The 24,067-nt window shown below is 44.8% G+C and overlaps 1 protein-coding gene and 1 long non-coding RNA gene across 3 annotated transcripts in view; both read right to left on the bottom strand.

Moving 5' to 3' along the window:
- BBOX1 (gamma-butyrobetaine hydroxylase 1) overlaps positions 1–22,403 on the bottom strand; it is a 46,406-nt gene extending 24,003 nt beyond the window's left edge. The window contains exons 1-4 of one of the 2 annotated variants that reach the window (XM_055722300.1): positions 22,270–22,403; positions 17,030–17,101; positions 15,281–15,693; positions 13,584–13,698 (exon numbers count right to left, since the gene is read on the bottom strand). In XM_055722300.1, the coding sequence (XP_055578275.1) occupies positions 13,584–13,698; positions 15,281–15,643 (478 nt within the window). In that variant the 5' untranslated portion in view covers positions 15,644–15,693; positions 17,030–17,101; positions 22,270–22,403. The remainder of the gene's footprint in view (positions 1–13,583; positions 13,699–15,280; positions 15,694–17,029; positions 17,102–22,269) is intronic. The other variant, XM_055722299.1, reaches the window with a different exon arrangement.
- LOC114015081 (uncharacterized) lies at positions 663–10,451 on the bottom strand. Its single transcript, XR_003558844.2, has 2 exons — positions 6,272–10,451; positions 663–912 (listed from the first exon to the last, which is right to left on the bottom strand). It is a non-coding gene; the product is annotated as an uncharacterized LOC114015081 (long non-coding RNA).
- Positions 22,404–24,067: the final 1,664 nt, after the last annotated feature.

Genomic DNA, 24,067 nt, shown 5'->3' with positions numbered 1-24,067 from the left:
CCCCGGGGTTATTTGAGGTCAACTTGAGGTTACTAGAGATCAAATCGAGGCCCCCGAGGTTACCAGAGGTCAAACTGAGGCCCCCGGGGTTACTTGAGGTCAAACTGCCTTTTTTAGGAACACGCCGGGGTCATCTGAGGACACCAATTAGCATATGGGGTTACTAGAGGTCAACTTTACCCAAAATCTTGGACTCAGGGGTCATCTGAGGACAACCACTTAGCCCCCGGGGGGTTACTAGAGGGCAAACCGGGGTTACTCGAGGTCAAACTGAGGCCCCTGGGGTTATTTGAGGTCAACTTGAGGTTACTAGAGGTCAAATCGAGGCCCTGGGGGTTATATGAGGTTAAACTTGCCCTCTATTGCCCTCCCAGATGAAGTACAACCTCTGGCCCATTATTTATGTGTCCCTGCTGATGTGCATGAACCATTTTGCAACGCAGAGCAGAGCTGGAAGAGCTTCCTACCACTGGCGCTGCCTCCCACTTCCCTCTAGGTGTATTTTGCTTGTTTGTTTGTAACGTTGGTAAACCTTAACCATGTGGGATGGGGTTTTCTATGGCAGCATCCACCAAAAAGTTTCAGCAACAGCCGAAGTGGATCCAGAGCCTACAGCTGTGAAGATAAATCTACATCAGCCAAGTCAAAATTTTCACACTGGCTTAGTGGAGTAGCTTCAGTGCTTTTATTCTTTCAAGTGTCAATTTTGGCATGTAAGTTGGTCACATCTTAGGAACGTACACTGGCTATTCCTGTGAAACTTGTCAAGTTTGGCCAGTGCTTACAGCTTTGGAAAATATCACCTTGCAGATGCTCCACAGACATTTTTTTCAGTTTGGCAGCAAAATTGTCCCAATATTCCTTTCACCCTGAGCAGGCTCCACAGCTGGGGTGAAGGATATAGCAGCACCACTGCAAAACACAGATGAGGAAAGTAATATCTGTGTAAAATTAGCACACTCACATGAAACAAGGCCAAATACAGACCATCTGTGTGTTTCAAAAATTGTGTAATTCTAACTTCAAACTTCCATTCCCCTGGGACTCATCTCACCTGTCGCCTTCAGAATATTCTGAAGTACGAAAAGAGATATAATAATGATAAATAATACTGAGAAATCATAATGGTAAATAATACTAATACTAATAATATGATTGCTCTTCCCCAAGTGATGGGACGTGTCACTGACTTTCCCAGAGTGATGTATAACCGAGAATCAGCCCAATATTCATACTTTCCATTATTTCACAAATAATTTTCCACAAATTCAAATTACATTCATCTCATACCATTAGCATACAAGAGATTTAGAAAAAAATACTGATTGACTCATTTGTCCATGTGGAGAAGCTACGACAAATCGGGATGCTGCAGGAAGAACCTCTTTGTTAGCCATCTATTTAAAACTACTCCAGTCAGGTACATTTTAACATTTTCAGACACATTTGAAATCAAATTAATTTCTTTCAATAAAAGGCAGTGCTATAGCCACTCATTAGTACAGGCAAAGCCACATAATAACTAAACACCACATTTCTTTATTTTGGCCTCAGTATTCATAGGCCAAGATCAGTTTGTTAAAATAATAAAGATTGTTCCCCCCAGCCCATTTCCACACCCCCCCTTCCAGACTAACCCTGCCAGACAACCCTAAAACAGGTATCACCTAAGTTTTAATGGCTCCAGTGCATTCAGCCAGGAACTCAAGGGATCGGTAATGTAAGACAGAAAGCAAAAAGGCAGGAAATTAATCATGGAACCCAAAGCACAGCTTCTCACCAGGACACTTTCTGGACTTTGCCAGTTCTTAATGCAATTAATTTTAATTTAATTTGTCTGTGCTACTGGCAGAGGACACTGGAAGCCACAGTTGTGGGTCACATTGGATACTTTACCACGAAAGGTGACTTTCCTCCACAGCTGAAAGATCTCCAGAGAAAGTCCTAAAATACCACGTGGTGTCCCTGGATCACTGAGCCCATCCTGGTCTTCTGTTTATTCATGGAGCATTTAAAATGGTACAGGGAGTTTAACATAGAACCGGGTTTAAAGCCAAGTGAAATGGCTGCCCGTGCACCTGAAAGAAAGCTGCTACAGGGACTCTGTAGTGATGTTATTGTTAACAAGCTGCATTTGTAAGCATTGTTAGTAAATTAAAAATGAAACAACTACAGGTTTACCAGTGTAAATGAATCTTAGGTCAAGATACAGCTTTTATTAAGCTGCCTTGCTAGAAGGCATCAGCAGTAATTGTTTTTTCCCTTGCATTTGCACTACTATTGTCTACGTATATTTATGATACCAGATACACACCCCACACATACCAGTAGCTCTAATATGGAAAAAGTTGTTATTAACAAGTGGTACTATTTCCTCAGAAACTGGTGTTTCTGTTGTAAAGCTGTTTTTAATGCTTATAACCGTAGCAAAAGATAATCTTTTGGGCTGACTATTTTTTCATGCCAAAGATTTCTTTCTTTGAATCTATGGAGAGAACAGTCAAGTCAAAAGGCTTGGCTGTACCTTAGAACAGAACTGAGCACGGCAGTACACTTTTTGCTCATGTTTGAAAAAAAAGTCCAGCAAAGGCTCTAATTCCTCTGATTTTAGTGACTGAGGCAATGTGAGAAATACATTTTGGTGAATCCCCCCCTACCCCAAGCTTGCTGAGGTCCAAGTCCACGAGGAGACTTGGTAGCAGACCTTCCTACAGCTTCCCAGCTGCAAGTGTCCCCACCGCTGTGCTGCCCAGGCACCTGCCTAGCCGCTGCCGGAGGCTGCCTGTGGATGCGGCCATCTGGGGAGAGACGAGAAGGAAAGATGAGGATGAGCTGAGCCATTCCCCTGCTCTCCGTTAAAGCCTCTGTCCCAGGCCCCTGAGAGGGGAAGAGGTGAACTGAACAGTGCGAGAAGCTGTCTAGGGAGGAGGAGGTGCATTACCTGGGGAAAAACTCAGGGAAGCTGAAGTGGGGACACTGACTGGTAGGAAGAAGGTGACTCTGGAGACTGAGTAAAAACTGCTGCTGGCTGCAGGGGAAACTGGAGCCAAGGAAGAGGAGCTAGGCTACCTGCTTGGCAACGACAGTTAATAGTTTAGTGACAGCAGCCTGGTGCTGGGAGCTGAAAACAAAGTGAGAGACCTCCAGAAGACACTGAGGCTGTCCTAACGGAATGACCAGAGCACAGACCCTTTTCCTCCCCTTTTGCATAAATAGCCAGAAAACGGCAGCAGATGCCTGGCACTGAGACACAACCAGCGACCCCTCACAGGTAAGGTCTGGAGTTAAAACACTGCCCAGGGAGCAGCGTAATTTATTTCCTGAGGGGTGTACAGAGCAGAAGGTGCTGAGAGGAGGGATGGCCCCGGCCCAGAGCGCCACTGCTGCCGAGCTCCCAGGTTCCGCACAGACCTCTGCCCTGCTCCTACCTCACACACTGCTGCTACCCCCTGAAACGTTTGCACGGTGCATTTAGTTCTAATTCACAGGAAAAAATACTTTATCACTGAACAGAGAGCATGCAAGCCTTTATAACCCCGCACCATGACAGCACTCTGTCCCCTCCACAGATTTCAGCTGGGCTGGCTGCGGCAGCCACCGCTCACAGAGCTGCCAAGTGCCGCAGCTCAGCCGATTTCAGAAGCCGAAGAGCCCTGGTGATGGCGATACTACAGCCCCTTCGGTAACAACGCTGGGGCTGACATATTTGAGACTTTTTGTAGGGTATTAATAACTGTGTGTTAACTTGCAGGATGAGGAAATGAGGCGTGATCTGCCCGCTTGACCTGAAAAGCAGCGCTGCTGGCAGGTACCAAAGACCACTGGGACAGATACACCTGCCCTTCGACGTTACTGTAATGCACAGAAAGAGGTGTGAGGTATTTACCTTCTCCCCTGTATGAAAGAGCTATTTCAGATTTCTGTTCCCCGAATACAACACTCCCTTGCTCTCTTCTCATTAATTTCCACTTGTAATGTCTCACAAGTTTGCCAGTTTAGTGGTTTGTATGCACGAATAAACACATACACACATTCAAACTGAAGATGTCACACAGCAATGGGTAAACAGAACAAAGATGCTATCTTTCTTTTTTTTCTTCATAAATTTTGCATTGATTTTAGTATTTTGGAAAACTTAAAAAAAATAGTGTTTTAAGTCAAGCATTCTCTTGGATGTTGAATCAGAGCTCTTATTCTTACAGTAAAGATGTAATTTGGTTTTCCCTCGCTTTTATGTATTTAATTTGAAGCTGCTTATTCTTAAGAGAGCGCACAATAAAGCGTGAAAGGATTTTATCTATTTCATAGAATAACTGTTTTGTTTAAATCACATCTGCATCAGAGTTTACTTGGTATTTTATCTAATTTTCAGTTAACTTGCCCAATCATTGATCACAGAGATTACGCACTAGAAACGAGATCATAAACATTGCAAAATTCAGATGGCATAATTTATAAAACATCTATATGTCTCTCTATTCCAAAATCCTTTCAGCGGACAGGAGTAATAAAAACTATTCCAAGCAGGTTTCAGAATGAGAGCTCCGGGGATTCCACCTGGTGACTGAGGGACATGCTGTACTTCAAAAAGATGTAAAGAGCCAGGTTTGGGGGGTTCTTTTTCTTCTCTCTAGATATAGGTACCAAGTACAAAATGCAACGTGCTCATGAAAAAAGCAAACCCAGACACTACATAGTTACACATTTTTCAACAGTTGCAAAGTCTGCAAATTTCCAGCCAGTGGTGCTCCTCTCCCCTTTGGCTAAGGCTGGTTAAAGACTGTCCAAGAAACACAACGCACATACCCAAATAGAAGCTATCCACACAGACCATCTTTTATACTCTACCTCGTGTTTCAAAGCTGTTGTATGATTGACAAGCTGTTGAATTTCACAACATGTTCTCAAAAGGAAAAAAGGTGCAATCCTTGAGGAGAGATGTAATCTCACCTCATTAAATTCCTTTTGGAGACCACTCCATGGCCTGCTACTCACTGCTCCAGTGTGTTTAACTCAATATACATCCTTTCACACACCTGATGTATGGGTGAAAAATAAAATATGAATGTTCTCCTCCTTCTCTGTTAAAAGTTATGAAATTTAAATAGCTTTAGGTATGCTGTGTGAACTGCCAAGAATATCCCTTGAAAGGCAAATTCAAGCTTCAGTGTTGGTGCAGGTAAATAACCACGTGAAAACTAATGGAATAGTTAAGTTTCATCTTTTCCTTCCTAATCTTTCTTGCTGTCTTGCTAATAAATATTTTCCCAATCTTCCTTACATAAAACAAGGGGTAGAGGAATTTTAGTATTTCAAGGAATGCACCAACAGGTCTTCCCCCACTTTGGGATATAAATGTATGTACCTGGAATTTAACTACAGCTCCAGGAGCCCCAGGCGTCCCCGAGTACACGGACTGTAGACTCCTCTTGTTCAAATTCCCAGTTCCCACCGTGCTTGCTAAAGGTTCCACCTAACACCGGGATGCCCCTTCTGCAGCCAATGGTGTTGGGTTTTGGGGTGGTTTTGGCTTTCGTTGCAAACACCCGCTTTGCAACAGCACTGCAAAACGGTGCACACTCAGCATACCCGCCTGGGACTGCCAACCCCTAGAGCAGATCTGGGGAGAACGTTCCAGCAACAGCCACCCAGCTGGCCTTCGTCCCCACCAGACCCCCTGCGGGGGAGGCTCTCACTTGGCCTCACATCTCCAGCCCTACGGAGCCGATTCAGACTGTTTCTGTATGTAACATGCAAAAGCAGTCTTTTCTCTGTGTAAAAACAATCGGTGATGTGAATCCCGCCACGTACTGGGAATTTATCCTTTCCCAGACCCTGCAGTGTATCCAGGAGTCAACACTGCCTACTGGCTGAGATGTTTAAGCTTTACAGTACCACTACAACATGGAAATTGCAAAATTTCAAGGAAACAGAACTGTTCACTGATACTCTCCAGGCAGCTATTAAAACTGTCAAACAGTTCAAATAAAGCAGCTTCTTAGGCATTTTTCAATGTTTAGCTATTCTGTATTAAAAAAAAAAAAACAAAAAAAACCCCCAAAAAACCAACAAACACCAAAACAAAACAAAGATAGAAAGTGGTAAATACAGTTAAATCCTGCCTGGCCAGGCTATAAACTCTGTTCTCAAAGTTCCAGTTTTCCCACAGGAATTCACTTCCAGTGAGAAGTGCAGCCAGCGTCCTTAGTAGTTTGTGTTTGTTTTTCTTTTTAAAAGTGTAGGCTGGTACACAAATTCTTATAAATCCTACCTCATGTTTCAGAGAAGAAAGGCTCCAAGTTCCCAGCCCTTCAGTGGCATCTTGATGCAGCCAAGAGCTTAGTCTTTCAGCTACTGCAGGAGTAACCTTTCCCCCTTGACATTTGCCAATGTACTCTGTAATGACACATGCCAAAAGCTGAAAATGGCTTTTGTACAGCCCTAAGTATTACTAATCTTGGGAAATGTTTGAAACGCAGCAGCAGTTGGTATCTGGGAGGAAAAAAATCCAGTGCAGCTTGTAAAGTTGTTGATATTAAAACATGGCTCACCTCAGGTCTTAAAATCTTCCTTTTAATTTGAAACATTTTATAGTTTATCTGAGCTCCAATTTTTACCTATTCTGAACAGCATTAAGAAAACCTGTTCACATAGGTTCACATGCTTTTGTATAGTGATGTATCCACCATGAACATGGAAACAAACGGTTCCTCCTCTCGCTCCCCCTGCTCCCTGCACTTGAATCATTCACTGTTTCTAGACTAGTGATCATGCACAGTGCTTTCCAATGGGCACTTTGTAGTCTTTCTTCATGTATAGTGCCCAAAATTGACACACGCTCTGGAAACCTTACTCCATCAACAGGAGCAGAAGGACTATTTGATCTTTTCTGCAGGTTAGGCTTCTCTTTGGGCTCAGCTGAAAGCAATGTCAGCCCTGAGCCCAAAAGTCTGCCAGCATAGGCTCAGATTCAGCCTGTGATCAGCACCAAGCCCACCCCACGCGGGCGGTCCTTTCTCTATCTTGCACTCAAACAGCTGCCGAGCTGCAGCATCCCACAGGAAACCCTGGTGCCATGACTGTGGTTGCTAAAGAAATATGATGGAGTTAAACTGCAGAGAGTGGTTTGGCTTAGATGCTTTTACTACATTGCTGCTGGAGCCTGAGCATTAGGCTAGATGAACAGGTCACCAGACTCATTAAAGCATTAAAGCATTTTTTACATTTTTACCATTTCTCCTATTTGCCAAGGTCATTTAGAACTGCAACCCTGATCCTTCAACACATTTCCAGTCAATCTCTGGTTGGTGTCATCTGCAAGTTTAATGCGGTTATTTCTTTCTATCATAGTCATGGATGAAAATAAGGAACAGTATTTCAGAAAGCACAGACCTTCGCAAAGCCCATCTTGATATATCGTTCTGCCTTGACGGTAAACCATTACAGCTACTCTTTGACTGTTTTTTAAAGATGACACGTTTCCTTAGCGCATTCATGAAAATTTCATATGCAACAGTGACAAACGCTTTATGCTAAGAATATGAATCTGACCACTTTTTTTAATACTAAATATGCCAAAGAAAACAATGAAAAACAATCAAAAGACAAAGTTGCATACTCAGAGCACAAGCCAAACCACTGTCTTCACTACACAGCATAAAACTTTCAAAATATTAGAAAGGCATAATCACCCTGAACAGAAGAAGCAGATAAAATTTCAGAGCCATAACTAAAATAAAGTGGTTCGTTTGCAGGAATAAAGCCACAGAAAATGGGGTGAAACTTGCAGCATTTACATACCAGCTCAAGGCTGAAAGTGTAATAAATGTTTTTATTATTAGCAAAGTGGAAATTGGCTGAGAATCATACTGCCTTCCTGCAGCTGACTATCGGATGATTACTTATACCAGGTGCATACAGTAAATTGCAGAGTAGATTATATGGGGACTTCCTCATCATTTTAGCACAGAATTTCCTACAGCCTTTTTAATCTTTATGCTTTACATATTAGTAATTTTAGGGGTTTTTTGAGGGAGATCTTTGAGCTTGATTCAAACATATGGGCACCAGTTTTAATCCTTCTAGTAGCTGCAACAGATCGGAGGTCTGATTTCTAACACTGATGTCTGACATACACATGAACTATTTTTAAACAACTCCTATTTATTTGCATGAAAAGCAGGGAAGGAATTCTCCTGACTGGTCCCAGAGACCATTACAGCCAGGTAAGTCCAACAGTAGTAGGACAGAGACAAGTAATAGGGCTACACTAAAATAGGCAGCATTTATAAAGATCTCCTTCTCCACAGTCCCAGACAAAAATGTTAGTATGCTGCCCAATATTTACAACTTGACAAATTATCAGGTCCATAATTCTTTGGAAAAGGGACAGGAAAGCATACATCATAAAACCAAAAAAGAAAAGATCCTGTGATGTGAAGATATTTAAGTTCTTCCATTTAACAATATTTTTAAGAAGTCTATATAAAAGTCTTTGAAAATTCTGCATCCCACAGGGCATGTTATTCTCTCATATACTGAACAAAAGGAACTTTATTCCCATTTTTATCCACAAAGACCCTTCAGCCTGAAAATCTATCAAGAAGCTGCACTGAACAGAGACTGTATTTCTTGCCAGTCTTTCCTGGTGGTAATTGATCCCACTCATGTTCTTCATTATTTTATCATGTCAGCATAGCATGTTTTCTCCCGCTGCGTAACCACAGTTCATATAGTTTCCATTGTACTACAGTAGAAATCTAAGAACATACGGGCTGAAAGCTGAAGGGGTAAGAAAGATAGGAATGAGCCATTAGTGCCTGGGTAGCCTTAGGTCTCACTTGCACAGCACAGCTGCAGTAGCCAGGTTAAAAATCTTGATGTTTACAAAGGTAGCTGAACAATTCGTAAGGGACAAAACCAAAGGCTTTGTAGAATTATTTTGTGTCTTCATTGATCATTCACATTATGACTAATAAAGCTACAGATCTACAAGCTTTGCAAAATGGTAAGAATTAAATGTGTTTGAAAGAATTAATGAGTCACCGTCTCTTTCAATTTCAGAAAAATAAAATGGGGGTGCAGGGGAGAAAAAAAGAATCCCATTTCTTGATCAGACTGGGTTAGTCATAAAAAGTCACCTATACTGGACTTTGCACAAAATGAGAAGATGGCCTTTGCTCAGTTCCTGCAGATGGCATACAGGCATCAATGAACACTCGGAATTATTCAGCATTTACTGTGCAAGCTGGGTCAGTGCTGGTTAAAGCTTTCTGTACTGGAGTCATGTGGGAAAGGAAGTCTAGACAGCATAGATTAATTTCCTTAATCTAAAATTAATTTGTCTACAATGTGTGCTTTAATGTTTGCTGAAGGCCAAGTGTATTTTTGCTGTATTGTGAATTATGTCTATGGCACCCTAAATTGTGGTGCAGCTCTTATTAATTACTACAGGATAAATTTTCAAATGACCGAACTCTTTTAGTAAAATATAACTTTTAACTTCTTCCTCTTGAAATTATAATCTCTCAGGACCTAACAGAGAAATGGAAAGCACTACTGATGCTGTTAACATTCTGACTCAAACTTTGGTGGAGCTGGATACACGCCCAGCATCATTTTATCACATTTTAAAGGACAATCATAATCTGAAATCTTTAACCTCAAGTTAAAACCTTAACCTAACCTAAGGTCAAAAATATTAAGTAGCACCAGGTACTACCTCTGCTGAATCTTCTTCTCTACCCAAAAGGAAAATATAACTGTGATGTTATTGAACTTTTTTTTCTCCCACATCCTGTTGATGGGATGCCAGTGTGCTGGAAAATAATCCTCAGCAAAAGCAATGTCATGAGAGGCTGGGTACTGGAAAGCACCTGTATACTCAATGTCTTCCACAAGCTTCCTCCACCACACACACAATCTGAGTTACAGAGAGACTGCACGAGGTAGTAAATCACTCCTGTAAAGTTCGTTGGGGAGGACACAAGTAAACAGGAGGGGAAAAAAAGTTATCTTTGAAACACCATAGCTGGAGAAGTAGAAGATGGCTCTTTTGTTGCTCTTATAAACAAATATCAGACTTTGCATACTACACAGACAGGATCTGGCAGTGTTTTTAAAAGCAGAATCTTGATGTATTGCCACAGAGCTATAAGAGCTATTTATAGTCACTTCCATCATGCAGTGCAAATCTGACCTACTCTTCTGTGGGGAGCTGACCCTGGCTGGGGGCTGGTGCCCACCCAAGCTCTGTCAGTGCCCTCCTCAGCCGGGCAGGGGAGAGGGAGCACAGCACCAGGCTGGTGGGTCGGGACAGGACAGGGAGATCGCTCCTACCATCGCTGTCACGGGCGAAACAGACTCAACTGGGGGAAAACTACTGTGATACCATTCAGATCAGAGCAGGGTAATGAGAAATACGAACAAATCTCAGAACACCTTCTCCCCACCCTTCCCTTCCTCTCAGGCTCAGCTTCACTCCCGATTTCCCTCCCGCCTCCCCCGAGCGGCGCAGGGGGATGGGAATGGGGGCTGCGGTCAGTCCATCCCACCCCACGGTGTCTCCGCCGTTCCTTCCTCCTCACGCCCTGCCCCTGCTCCAGCCTGGGGTCCCTCCCACGGGAGACAATCCTCTACACACTCCTCCGGCGTGAGCCCTTCCCCCGGCCGCAGCCCCTCACCCCCTGCCCCGGCGTGGGTCCCCCCCGGTGGGTGCCGTCCTTCAGGCCCAGCCTGCTCCGGCGTGGGCCCCCCCGGGTCACGCGTCCTGCCAGCGACCCTGCCCCAGCCTGGGCTGCCCAGGGGGTCACAGCCCCGTCGGGCACCCCCTGCCCCGGCGTGGGGCTCTGCCCCCCCATACCCTCCGTGGGCTGGGGGCACAGCCTGCCCCGCCGGGGGCTTCCCATGGGCTGCCAGGAACCTCTGCTGCGGCGCCTGGAGCCCTCCTGCTCCTGCTGCACCGGCCTCAGTGTCAGCTGTTGCTCTCACAGTCTCACTCCTCTCTTCAACTGTTTTTTTTTGTGCAGATTTCCCCCCCACCACTTCTTAAACACGCTATCCCAGAGGCACTACCACCATTGCTGATGGGCTCAGCCTCGGCCAGTGGTGGGTCCGTCTCAGAGCCATCTGGCACCGGCTCTGTTGGACATGGGGGAAGCTTCTGGCATCTTCTCACAGAAGCCACCCCTGTTGCCCCCTGCTGCCAAAACCTTGACATACAACCCACTATGTCTTCTTTTTGGATTTGACATATGACTAACATCTTTCTTTTTGAATCAGAAATGATGAAAAAACATAAAAGCAACACCCAAAGCAAGTAACTTACTTTCAAAAAGACAGAAAAAAAGAGGTAGCCACAGCTACCCCAATGTCAGCAGTGAAGGTTAACCTCAAACTACAGCAGCCTAGTGTGCTTGCTCTTGTATTTGTTGAACCAGCACGCAGGGCTGGCATTCCATCTCATTGTCCGTAATACTATCCTGCTGGGATATGATTAGCTACTTAAGGGCCTGTAATTTCCAGTGTGTGACTCCACTGACCAGAAGGAAGCAAATTCTAAACCTACCCTGATACACAATGAGAAACAGGTCTTAAACAGCCAGCCAGCAAACTCACACACTTTGTAACTGTAGCCTTTTTTTGCAACAGAAACCTGAGAAAAGCTGGGAGAAGCTGTCCGCCACAAGGAGCCAGCTCTGCTCTGAGAAGTGAGAAAGAGCAGAACGACACTACTGAGCAAAGCCAGAGTTAACGCGGGCCCTTACTTAGTACAACTTCTATAAACATATTTCTTCAGATATGGCATGGAAAACAGAATTTACAAAAGCATTGCCCAAAGAATAAAACATGTCTTTGGGGTATATTTTACCTGGACCACTCCAGTGCAGAAGAGCGGTAGCCAGTGGGAGTACTGGCCCCCAAAACAAGCATTGTATTTAGATGCTGAGAGCAAGCACTGTGTAAATGTGTGTGTGTGTAGCCAAATCACAGCCACTTAGACCTCATAATAGGGAGAGAAAAGTAGCATTACATCTGAAATCTCAGTTATTGATACCTTTCGCTAATAAACAACCAGAGATGTAGACTAATTTGCCTGGGCATTAATTAAAGCAGCACTCAATTTACATTGTTCCCCTCAAAAGGCTACAAAACATCTTGCTAGCTTCCACAGCACCTTCATTTTCCCAAATAAATTTCTTACTACATGAGAAATCAAGTCTAGTTTCCCTGAATGAGGTTTGCATCTTCACCACGTTCATTCTGGGAACATGCCCAACCCTCTGAAATAGTAAACAGTGTAGTTTACTCTTGCCAGAGTTAAAGTAGACACGAACTTTTATATCACTAGGGGAAAAAAAGTTCCACTCCAAACAAAGAAGAGTCTGTTACAGGATCCACTGAAATGAACAGAAATATTACTCATCACTTAAGTTTTAAGCCAGTTATAAAAGGCTGAATCTTAAGAACTTACTTTTGTTTAGGAGAGCATGTGCTAAGAGCTAAGGCATATTTGACCTACAGAAATTTGGAAAGCTTACTGGCCCTTTCAGTTGTTCCTAATGTGCCAAAGCTCAGATGCAGGAGATACCTAGGGCCACATATTTTCCCATTTCTCATCTTTCAGGGAAAAAACCCAAACCAACAAAATTTCTTTTCTTTGTTAGAATATAAACCACATGAATAAAGGAGCACAAACCAATCACAGATTTGCCTTTTGCTGAACTCCGAGGAAACTGATACCTGGATCTGAGTTTCACGCCATCAGCCTGCCTCTAGTTTCTTTTTCCTGAAGTAATATCCTGTTTTAACGGATACTGTTTTAACTCTGAATACAGACCCACAAATGTCTGCAAGAGCAAATCTCACAGGAACACTGTCAAGAGCAACAGCAGAAATCTTACAGGTTTTCACACATCTCATGCTTGCAATCTGAAAGGCTGCCAAAGGAATGATGGTGTTCGTCATGACAAACCTAGTGGACCTATAATTATTGACTCAGACGGGTGAGTCATTTGTACTGGGTAAACGTTACACTGCCCGTTGCACAAAATGCTTCATGACCCACAGTCAGCTCCTGCAATAAGTGTGGGACACGGCGCAAACACAGCCTGAACTTCAGCACTAGACGCTGCTAAGCAACACGGTTACTTTTTAACAGGTGGCCACAGAAAGGGAAAAATTATTTTGGTTATAACTCCCTTCCAATTCTGAATGATCTTTCTAAATCCAAGAATTTAAATAATTTAAACAGCACACGCACACTTGCATTTTCACATACACCACTGCTGGTCCACAAAACTCATTTTTGAGACCTACTGACCCTTTCTGGAAAGAAAAGGCTCTCAGGAAAGTAAACACAGCCCAACCAGTTGAAGTCTTCACAGGTCCTGAGGTTAGAAAAGGGAATGGGTAACCACAGGCTCCTGTTGAGCATGCACAGCCTGGCACTGAGCACCAAGAGCAGCTGCCACTGCTCCAGCTGGGTAGACCTGGTCCTCACACAAGTGGCTTACAGCTGGGACTGTCACCGTCAGATTATTTGTATTTGGAACAAACATTAGAGATATGCTTTGAATTCCTACCTGGTAAAAATAAATTTTCTCGCATTTCTGCTCTGGCTTCTTCAGAGAAGCACCGTTTTTTCAACCACTCAGCTTCATATTCACTTGCGTGTTCATCAGGCCACGTAATAGAGATCTTCCAGTATAAAAGAAAAGATAATTTTAAACAAAAAAAAATCAGAAAACATCACCTAGAACAAGAAACTCCTTTAGAAACTGCAGAAATTGTAATATTTAGATCAATAATATCACAGTTAAGCTTTTCCTGGAGCATAATGTAAAACAAGTAATGAAAACCCAACCTGAACATCATCCAAATTCTGACACCTTTTATAAATGCTTATTTCTACATGAACTCATGACCTAATTTCCTGTTTTGTGTGGGCTGCTTTCACTGTGGGAGCTGTGCTTAGCAGAAAGAGGAGAACCAGGGAAGTTGGCACATATCACTGGGGAGAATGCTTCACCACCACTCAAAGAGAGAAAAAATGCCTTCCAAAACACTGACAGCTCATCAAAAAAGGACAAGACAGACAGGCAAAAAAGAAATGATAGGAGAGAAATCGCTCCCCTAGTTATGAAAAGTCTGCCCTCTTTGAAATAAATTTAAAAAAGGCATTGTTTTTTGTTTTTTTTAATCCAGAAAAAACCATGGAAATAAAGCATATGCCTTTGCTTGTCATGAACTGCAAGAGCTCAGTGCAGCACATGATCTCAGCTGAATTCTCAAGGCTGTCCAGCAGATACTGATTCCCACGCCACATAATTCCACCCATTGACATGATGTGCTCTCCTCAGTTTCTGAGTATAAGTGGAAGCAGGCATTCCCTCTACTATTTTAACACATTTGCCTATTCAAATAATGAATTTATATGGCATTAATTCTAGTAACAATCAATCAATGTGGGAGCCCGGAATTCCTCAGTACAGACCTTCACCCTGCAGCTGAGCCATGCTCCCGTCTGGGTCAGCCTCTGCAAACACCCTGCAAACCCAGCCTGCAACGAGCCTGCCCCAGCTGCTGCAGCCTTGACTGCTGCATCTTTAACACATTTAAAACATCTTTAAGTGTAAAATGAAGGAAATGATTTTGCATATCAAAGGAGCAATGTATTGCTTTTAATATAACCCATAAAATTGAAATTATATATAAGGTTTTTATGTGGCAGGAAAGATTAAAATTCACAGGGAGGGCAGTTCCTGTCCTCTCTTGCCCAACAGCCTTCTCTTTTTCATGAACAAGTGTCAGATGCAGATAAAGACACCGGGCCAGCTCTGAATATTGGGTTCAACTTTGGTTTTGAGTGCTTGCTCCAAGATGAAGTATTTTGCACATTGGAAATGAGTTAAAGTGGTATTTTTGTTAGGGACCAAGGCCACCATCACTTTGCCACTTTTTTTTTTTATTATTTTCAAGCCATTTACTTAGAGAACAAAGGGGGGGGGGGGGAGGAAGTGCAAGGGTAATTAAATCTGTGGGGAATGCCTACATTTTCTTTTCAATGTCTAGTGATGAAGAAATACACAGCAGAATTTTTAAAAGCACAATTACAGTCTAAAACCTGAAGCCTGGGTTTCTGCAGCCTCTGCATAACATCTGTAAAGTGAAGTCTCATATAAAAGTGGGAAGATCTGAGCTTCCCGGGCTCTAATTTACAGACTAACAAGCATTGTTAGACAGGTTTCACGAGAGGAAAAAAAAGGTTTGCTTCAAATACCTTTCTTCTATCTGCCACAGCAACTTCCTTCACCACGATGTTCACGTCCAGGTCCTCGATGAGCAGCCTGCGTGCCTTTGCCGAGCGCAGGAAGCACTGGGGACACTGGCAGTTGTCCCTCAGCCAGACGCAGGGGTAGCGGCTCTCGCTCCCGTCCTCCCACTCCACACGGATAAAATGACCCGTGTCCAAAGCTTCCACCTTCTGTATCCCCAGGTTCATGCTGAGCGACTGGGTGGCGTGGACCAGCGGTGCCGTGGTCCCGGCGAGCAGGCTCCTGCCCTTCTGTGCCGGCTGCAGGCAGCACACCCTGCTCCTGGGGACTTTGGCCCTCGGCAGGAGGTTAGCCACCACCCTCCACATTTTGGGTGCTTTAATGAAATCGTTGCAGGGAGAACGCCTTCGTGGACTACCTAAAACACCCAGAAGAGCATTCTATTACAGAAGGAGTCAGTAGAGCAAAAAGACCATTTTAAGATGATTCTCTTCCCTCCTTCTTTAGACCTTTAGGAATATTCACTATCTGTTGCTCACATTTTTTGAGGCGCAAAGGGTGTACTCAGACCCATCTATTAAAAAAATAGCTTAGTTTTGCAGGGCTTCAGTTTCATTCATCATCTTGTGTATCTTTTGTTTCTGCAGTCTGTTCAGTATGTATTGCACAAATAGCCCCTTTTAAAAAAACACCCTGAGATTAATCCCACAAATCCAAGGTAGAGGTTACTACCAACCATGTTCAAAAGCTGAAGTACACATACCTTAATTCCTGCTGTGGAAACTATGGAAAAGAGAGCACAGAATCCACCTCCCTGCAAGGAAAAGCTTTTTAAATGTGACTTCAGCTACAGCAATAGAGTTCTGCAAGAGCCTCCTTCTTTCGCAGCTGGACTGCTTTCTATCGATACACTCTTTTATTTAAAGCTAGCTGCGTACTGCACTGCAGAAAGATGATGCATCCAAATTTTAGAAAAGAAGTTCTGGCCTAATGTTTTTCTTACTCAGAAAAATATTTGGTCTCCCGCTGAATCAATAAGTCATTACATATATTTTAATAGACTGCTCAACCATTTAAAATATTGCACATTTATTCAGTATTTTTTTCTGTTGTTTTTGTTCTTGAGATCACAGGGCAAATATTGATCCCTTGCCAGGGCCAGGGTCTCCCCAGTTGCCTTTGCACAGGGAAACCTCATTGGCTTCAGTATTTTGACTCACTAAGACCTATTTGAGTTATCAGAAGGTTTTTGAAATTTTTCCTTTGCTACAAGTTAGAACTGCGTTATACAGGACCCTTGGGTCTCGTTTTTATTTCATTTGATTAAGTATAGCAAAGCAGAATACTGATTTCTACTTTCTCCTGTTTGCCTGCAGTAGCCTCATTGGAACCCGGTAATTACCAACCTTCACTTGCAATGCAGTCCAAGCCACAGCTATGCTGCTGTGCGTACAGATTTAAACACCTTTTATCCAAAAATGGCTTCATATCCAGATTGAATAACTTTCCTTTTATATATATATATAAAATATGTGCACAAACATATGCATGTAAATATATATGTATGTGTATCTCCACCTTAATTCTAAAGCATTACTCAAGTACTGCAATATTCCTCCTAACTGTACAAATATTTACACTGCAGGACTGGCTGCAGCATCCTTCTGAAATTTCTTGAACAGAGTTTTATTATGTACGACTGCAAAGATGTGGTACGTTTTAGGGTTTTTAACAGGTGATAATTGGATACTTACTCTAACCTCTGTGAAACAAGACAAGTACTGGAACATAATGAAGCTTTCCAATAGACTGAAACTTTAGAATATCTGGTTAAAAAAAAAAGAAGAGCATGATCATTTTAACATTCTGTAAACTCTCGCTACATCTGTACTGCTTTCAGGATAGTTCTCTGTTCAAGGCAGCGGATTACCTGATGGTAATAGATAAGATCCACAGATACACTTAAGCAACCAAAATATAGTTTAGATTTAATTAGGACAATTAAGATGCAGAAGCTCAAGGCACGAAACCATTGCCTAATTGCCTAGGCTACTCAGAGGCTGTTGATACCTGCCCTTCTGCATACAAAATTATCTGAATCCCTTTAAATGCTAATACTACCCATATCCAACATGAAGCAGACAGAACTGAGCACCCTCAGCAAGTACCCCTCCTCCAGTTTACCTAAGATGGGTGAACAGATAGCTGTACACCGGAGAACCTCGCAAGTCACAACAGGGTAAGCGAGATTAGAAAATGCCTGACACCTGGACAAAGCTGAATTGTCCAGCACAAAGCATGGCATTCACATCCACTGGAATTTAAGAATGCTGCAAGAAAGCGTATAAACAACATAAATGGTCGGATCAATTTATTCCACCGGTATTTCAGTGTATAAGGATTTCAAGCACAAAACACTCTTCCCAGAACCAGCTACCCAGCACCTTTGGGGATATGGAAGCTTTTCTCCGTCTGCTAAATATATGTAGGTATTCCTGTAGGTATCTGCTTAAAACAAGACCACGAGAACCAGAATTTGGTTCTGAAGTTTAAGGCCACCAGGAAGCTCCTCTGGCTTACTGGAGTGGGCCAGGGGAAATTCTGAGAACTGGATATACATAATACACCAACCTAAGTAGCTCATTACAAAGTTTGTCATAATGTAGTTCATAGATTCATTACATCTGCCTATCCAGTAGTTCACATACTGGTTTTGTACACAATTTTCTCATCTTACTTAAGTGGTTTGCCAAATAATTAAAGTGTATTTCACATGCTTAGTGTTCAAGCAAAGGCTCTTAACTTTAACTTTGGCATGGATCTAATAACTACCTGGATGTTGTATATGAATTTACTGTATATTTTTTTTTCTCCCAAATGGCAAAACAAGGTACTGGAAAAAATATGTAAGCCTTTACTTTCTCAGTGTCTCTCAGGGAAGATTCATCACTAAACTTGCCAGATTCAAAAGGCTTCTGGGCATCTCCTATTTTATCATTCAATTAAGAAATCTGAACTTGTTTCTACAAGATTCATCATAGCACCAGGGGTAATAGAAAACCACATCAGATTTTTTTTTTTTTTTTTTTAATGGCAAGAAACTGAGGGGAGTTTATTGTCTTCCTATCACAGAAGTTGCTTAACTGGCATTTGTTCACCTGGTAAATGGAGAGCTTAGTCACATCAATTGCATGTCAAGCAAAATACTCTCAGTCCATGACAGCAAGTTTTGTAAATGCTTTGGAACAAAAGGTCAACCTAAAAAAAGCAGATGCAACCAATCCTTCCAGACACAATCTTAGATTAAAAAAAAAAAAAAAAAGAAGAAAACTTTTGGAAGTTACTGACATGAGATACACGTAATTTATGTTACAATGGGGAAGACTGTAAGCCAGATGGGAATTTTCAGCTCTGCTTGAATGCGAGAAGCTTGTACAGCAGAGTTCACCTCACTAATTTCAGACATGTACCACAGTGACCTGCCCCTGAGCATCACATGCACCACTTCCAACACTCCTAACAGACCCATCTGGATCACAATTCAGCTGGCTTTTTCAGAAACCTGCTTTAGGATGAGATGAACTGAACTCTTTTTTTTCTCCTCTCCAATAACTACAAAAAGAGCCTCAGTGACTAGTTCCAACGTGGATGTTACACCATCCGTTTACATTCAGCAAGACTACTTCTCATGAATTTTTTGTTTAACTGATACTTTTGTTCACAGACAATTATTGCTATGTACAATTCATTAAACCCTATACTGCTGGGAGAATCGTGGATGGTGGCAGCCCTAAACTTCACTGCCACATAGACAAAGCCTACACTCCTATCAGCAGTACCCCTGTTGCACAAGACTGTAGCTCTTAGTGTCATCAGTCAAATCTATTGTTGATCACAAAGTAATCTCTTGAAATACTTCCATTCTTAATAGGCAGAATCTGAAAGAGCCACTGCATCCTGCAGAGAGAGGGGAGGATCTCCTTCACAGGTTGCAGCAGGAGCCTTTGATACGTGTAGGATAGGAAACGATTCCGCTCGACACTTTCCAATCCTAATAAAAGTCATTATATGTGGCTCATTAAATATGCAACTCTACCTTGTCTACTGTTACTCTGCTCCAAGTCATATTCAGCTCTTTCATTTATGTCTATTTATTGAAGTCAATGAACTTGTACCTGCATAACATTGCTGTTAATTAGAAGAGAATTGGGCCCTCCAGCTCCAATGTTATTCAGTTTGCTGGCTACAGAAGAGGAAGCATGAAAATTATTATAGCAAAAAGATTTCCCTTGTGGTGAGGTTAAGCATTTACTGTTTACATACACTGCAGCTTTTGCATTAAACTTCTGTCTTTGCTGTAACGCAATTGTTTCAGTTAGCCACCTACCCAGAGAAATCTTGTAACAATAAAAAGGCTGTTTATTGTTTTCCTTGAGTTATTCATATCATAGTGTCATTATTAAAACAAAATGACAAATGACAATGATTAAAAATATCTGCTACACCATGCCCTCCAGATGTTTTTCTTCTTAGATACACAAATTAGATCTGCAAGTCTAGGTTTTGTCTCATACACACAGCACCACAGAAGTGACTTCTCCCTTCAGCAGGATTTTTTCTGGTTTGCATCAGTGGAGTGGCAACAAATTCTGAGTCAAGCTCTCCACAGAGCCCACCCGGCATGTCTTCACTAGATAACTCCAGTAAGGCATTTCACACCAGCTGGGGCTTTGTCACCACTGCTATGGTGCCCAGCCTTCCCAGCTGGCGCCTGTGTGCCAGGTGAGCATCAGGCACATCGAGTCTGCTCTTTCTCACCTGCACTGTGCAAGACCTGGACGGTCAGGCTATCCAGCTGCAAGGTAGACACAGCACCCAGGGACTCTGACCATCCTGGGGACCAGCAGCATGGGGGAAGAGGGTAAGCAATAGCTCCAGGTGCAAGGAAGCTTGGTGCTGGCATTCCTCCTTTCTGGAGCAATGGATGACAGAACCCATAGAGCTGGGATGAAACATTCCTCAAGTAGCACTAGCAAAGCCTTAGCTGCCACATGGGCAAGAAACCCCTGTCTGGTGGCTCTGCCCATTTCCAGCATGCTGTACGGAAAGGAAAGGTGTCCATTTTGCATAACTGTGTGTTATTCCTGATTTCTAATTAAGTGATTTTTCTTTGTGTTGAACATGTATAGGACATTAAGGTCAGCCCGCAAATGGCAGCAAAGAACTCAAAATGTTCCAGAAAATCCTGCAATTGCATGCTTAAAAGTACCACAGAAAAGCCAACCTTCCCGCTCAATGGCGAAGAAAACATTCTTTCTCCTTTAACAGTAAATATCTGTAAATGCTGTAACTGGGCAAAATGACCATTTCCATCCCTGATCATTTGCAGAACTATAACTACTACATTATACTGCTGTCTTCCCAAAACCTTGAAGTTAAATGCTACAGAAATACAACTTTATGTCTCAAAAAACCGGCAGTCCAAGACAGTTGAGCTGCTGGTAAAGAAAACCAAATCCAAATACCTGGTGCTGATGGTGCCATGGCCCTGCAGAAAACACATCTCCTGTTTTAGGAGGCTACTGAAGATGCCTAATGGAATCAATCACGACGTGGATTTTTTTATCACGCTCAGCCTAGTTTTTCAGTTCATGACAGTTATTTAGAGGTTTGCCTTGTTATTTCTTTTTTTTCCTTTTGTTTTTACATAAATGTGAGATGCTGATCTCAAATCAATGGAGGTTAAATTGCCAGTAAGAGTTTCAAGAGTTTTTATCCCCTTGCTCCCTCAACATTTTCAGGCACTTACCCCCATGCTGCTATTGTATACTTGAAGTTGCATTCTGTACTAAACTACGAGCAGAACTCATCGGTTTGCCTAAAGCCAGCATGCTCATAACCACAATCGAATGGAAAGGTAGCTGACAACACAAAGCAAATTCTTTGCATTACAGCTCTCCACATTTCTTGTCTCTAAATCACTGTTATCTGTGAGCCTAGAAGACACCATATGTAACTCTGCTGTCAGTCACCAGAGATCACATTCATGTAGTTTAAAACAAACGCTACCAATGGCTCCTACAAGTCACACCATCCCACGTGAACACCGTCCCAAGCTCAGGCTCATGGATTTTCTGTGCACATTGTCATTATTCGCTTGTAACCCTCAGCACCACGAGGGCTGGCCAGGATGTGGACCGGCAATTGTGACGGAAGGCAACCCCCACCACTCGGTGGCTGTGCCCCTGGGCTCTCCCAGCTCCTCAGTTAAGTGCCAGTCCTCACTATTTTCTTTCTCAAAAGATCTGTCTGCTTTAGTCTCCTTCAAACCTCACCTCACCAGGCACCACCCAGACCCCCCGTTTGCTGACAGCAGCAGCATGTCCACCAGCTTTACCGGCACAGCTACTGAATTCTGGTGAATGGCACGTTTAAGACTGCTGAGCTGCTTCGGGTAAGGGCCGTTCTCCTCACAGGGGGTTAAGAAGCTGCAGAGAAACCAATGGAATTTTGTGTCATAACCAAGTTGTAGCTATGCCTTCAAGCCAGCTTGCTGCACCAGGTGCTGGTTGCCTCACGGCCCGGTGTCACAGCCCCACAGAGGGTGTCACAGCCCCACATAGGGAGTCATGGCCCTGTGGAGGGTGCCACAGCCACACAGGGTGTCATGGCCCCACGGTGGGTGTCACAGCCCCACACGAGGCATCATGGCCCCGTGGAGGGTGTTACAACCCCGCAGAGAGCGTCATGGCACTGTGGAGGGTGCCACAGCCCCACGCAGGGCACCACAGCCCCGTGGAGGGCGTCACGGCCCCACGCAGGGTGTCCCGGCCGCCAGCAGCGCAGGCCCCGCGTGGCTCCCACGGCCGCTCCGTGCCTTGAAGCGCTGCCCGGGCACCGCCCGCCGCCCGCTCCCCGCAGCGCCCGCGCCCCGCCCCGCCGCAAAACGCGCCCCCGCCGCTGCTCCCGGACCCGACCCGCAGCGGGTACGTACCGCACCGGACACCGCCCTGCGCGCCGCACCGCCGCGGGGCTGCCCGTAACGTCCCTCCCGGCCGGGGCCCGCCCGCGGGGAGCCGCCCCCGCCCCCACCTGCGCCCCGGGCTGCGGGAGGCGGCCCCGCAGCGCCGAGGAGGTGAGACCGGCGCCCCCACGGCCGCGCCCCCCGCCGGGATGGCCGGTGCGTTCCCGCCCCCCGGCCCGGGTCCCCGCACCGGCTGCCCGCTGCCCCCTCGGCGGGGCACGGCCCGGCCCGGCCGCTGGCTGCAGCCCCCGCGGTGTGCCCCGGGGAGCCTGTGCCGGGGTCTCTTTCAGCCTAAGGGGGATCTTCAGCCCTCTGAACACGCCGGAGAGAACCGGGCTCGGCCGGCTCCTTGTGACCGTGCCCTTGGCTCAGGGATGGATTTTGCAAAGGCCTTTGGCCTTGGCTTGAGGGCGAAGGGGTGGGAAGGGCCGTTTCCCCTGGCTGCTGTTCCCGGTGTGTAACCAGCTCCTCCCTGGTCAGAGCAAGGAACCTCCTTGGACCAAGAAGCGAGGAGGAAACGTACCGCAGCGCAGCGTGTCCTGGCTGGCCTTGCTGGGTGGGCTGAGACATGTGCCCCTACAACAGAAGCAGAGAGAGACAGAAAAAAGAAGAAAAAAAATCCCAAAGCCCCAACAAACCCAAATTCCCCTCCACCCAACAACTGAGGTCTTTACATGCCAGGTGTAGCCTACAGCGAACTTCATAAAAAATAAAAGATGGCCTTCACAGGGAAGGTTTAGTGGGATTGCGGCCTAACAGAGCCCATGCTGTGGCACAAACCAGCCCAGCTGCCCCAGGCGGAGCAGCCCTTGCCCGCACCCTCCCAGTTAAGGGTGCTGAGCTGTGCCGGCAGCCCGCACCCTCCCAGTTAAGGATGCTGAGCTGTGCCAGGAGTGGCGTGGCCAGCAGGGCTGGGGCAGTGCTGGTCCCCCTGCGCTGGGCACTGGGGCGGCCGCCCCTCGAGCCCTGGGCTCAGCTCTGGGCCCCTCGTGCCAGGGGGACGCGGAGGGGCTGGAGCGTGTCCAGAGCCGGGCAGGGGCTGGGGAAGGGGCTGGGGCACAAGGCTGGGGGGGGACGGCGGGGGGAGCTGGGGGGGTCCAGCCCTGAGAGGAGGGGGCTCGGGGGGACCCGATGGCTCCCTACAGCTGCCTGGCAGGGGCTGCAGCAAGGGGCATGGTACTCACTTCTAAGTAACAGGTGATTGAATAAGAAAAAAAACAGCCTCAAATTGCGCCGGGGAGGTTTAGATGGGATTTTAGGAACAATGTCTTCACCAAAAGGGTGATCAAGCACTGCCACAGGCTGCCCAGGGAAGTGGTGGAATCACCATCCCTGGAGGTGTTTAAAAGACGTGTGGATGCGGCACTTGGGGACATAGGTTAGTGGTGGGCTTGGCAGTGTTACATTAACAGTAGGACTCAATGATCTTAGAGGTCTTTTCCAACCTAAATGATTCTGTGATTCTACGAGATGATTTTACTGTCAGGCAAGTCTTGTGATCAGCAAGCTTCAGGCAGATGAGCTTCCTGGGAATAAATTTAAGAACAGCATTAACATGCCCTCATTATTTAGTGCCCAATACCTGCTGACTAGCAAATGCGTTAACTCTGCAGTTACTTGAACAGTGTGTTCCTCATGGTTGGGGGGAGGGAGGTCCTAAGAGACAGAAATATGGTTGTGCCACTGAAGGCAACATTGGGACGTTAGCACCTACCAAGTTTTGGCTGGAGTGGCCCATGTTGACCTTCAAGTTTTCAGCTTGCACTGG

This window comes from Falco cherrug, chromosome 10 (assembly GCF_023634085.1).
Source record: "Falco cherrug isolate bFalChe1 chromosome 10, bFalChe1.pri, whole genome shotgun sequence".
NCBI lineage: Eukaryota > Metazoa > Chordata > Aves > Falconiformes > Falconidae > Falco > Falco cherrug.
Note: the sequence above shows the minus strand (reverse complement) of the source record. Positions and strands in the feature narration are given on the sequence as shown.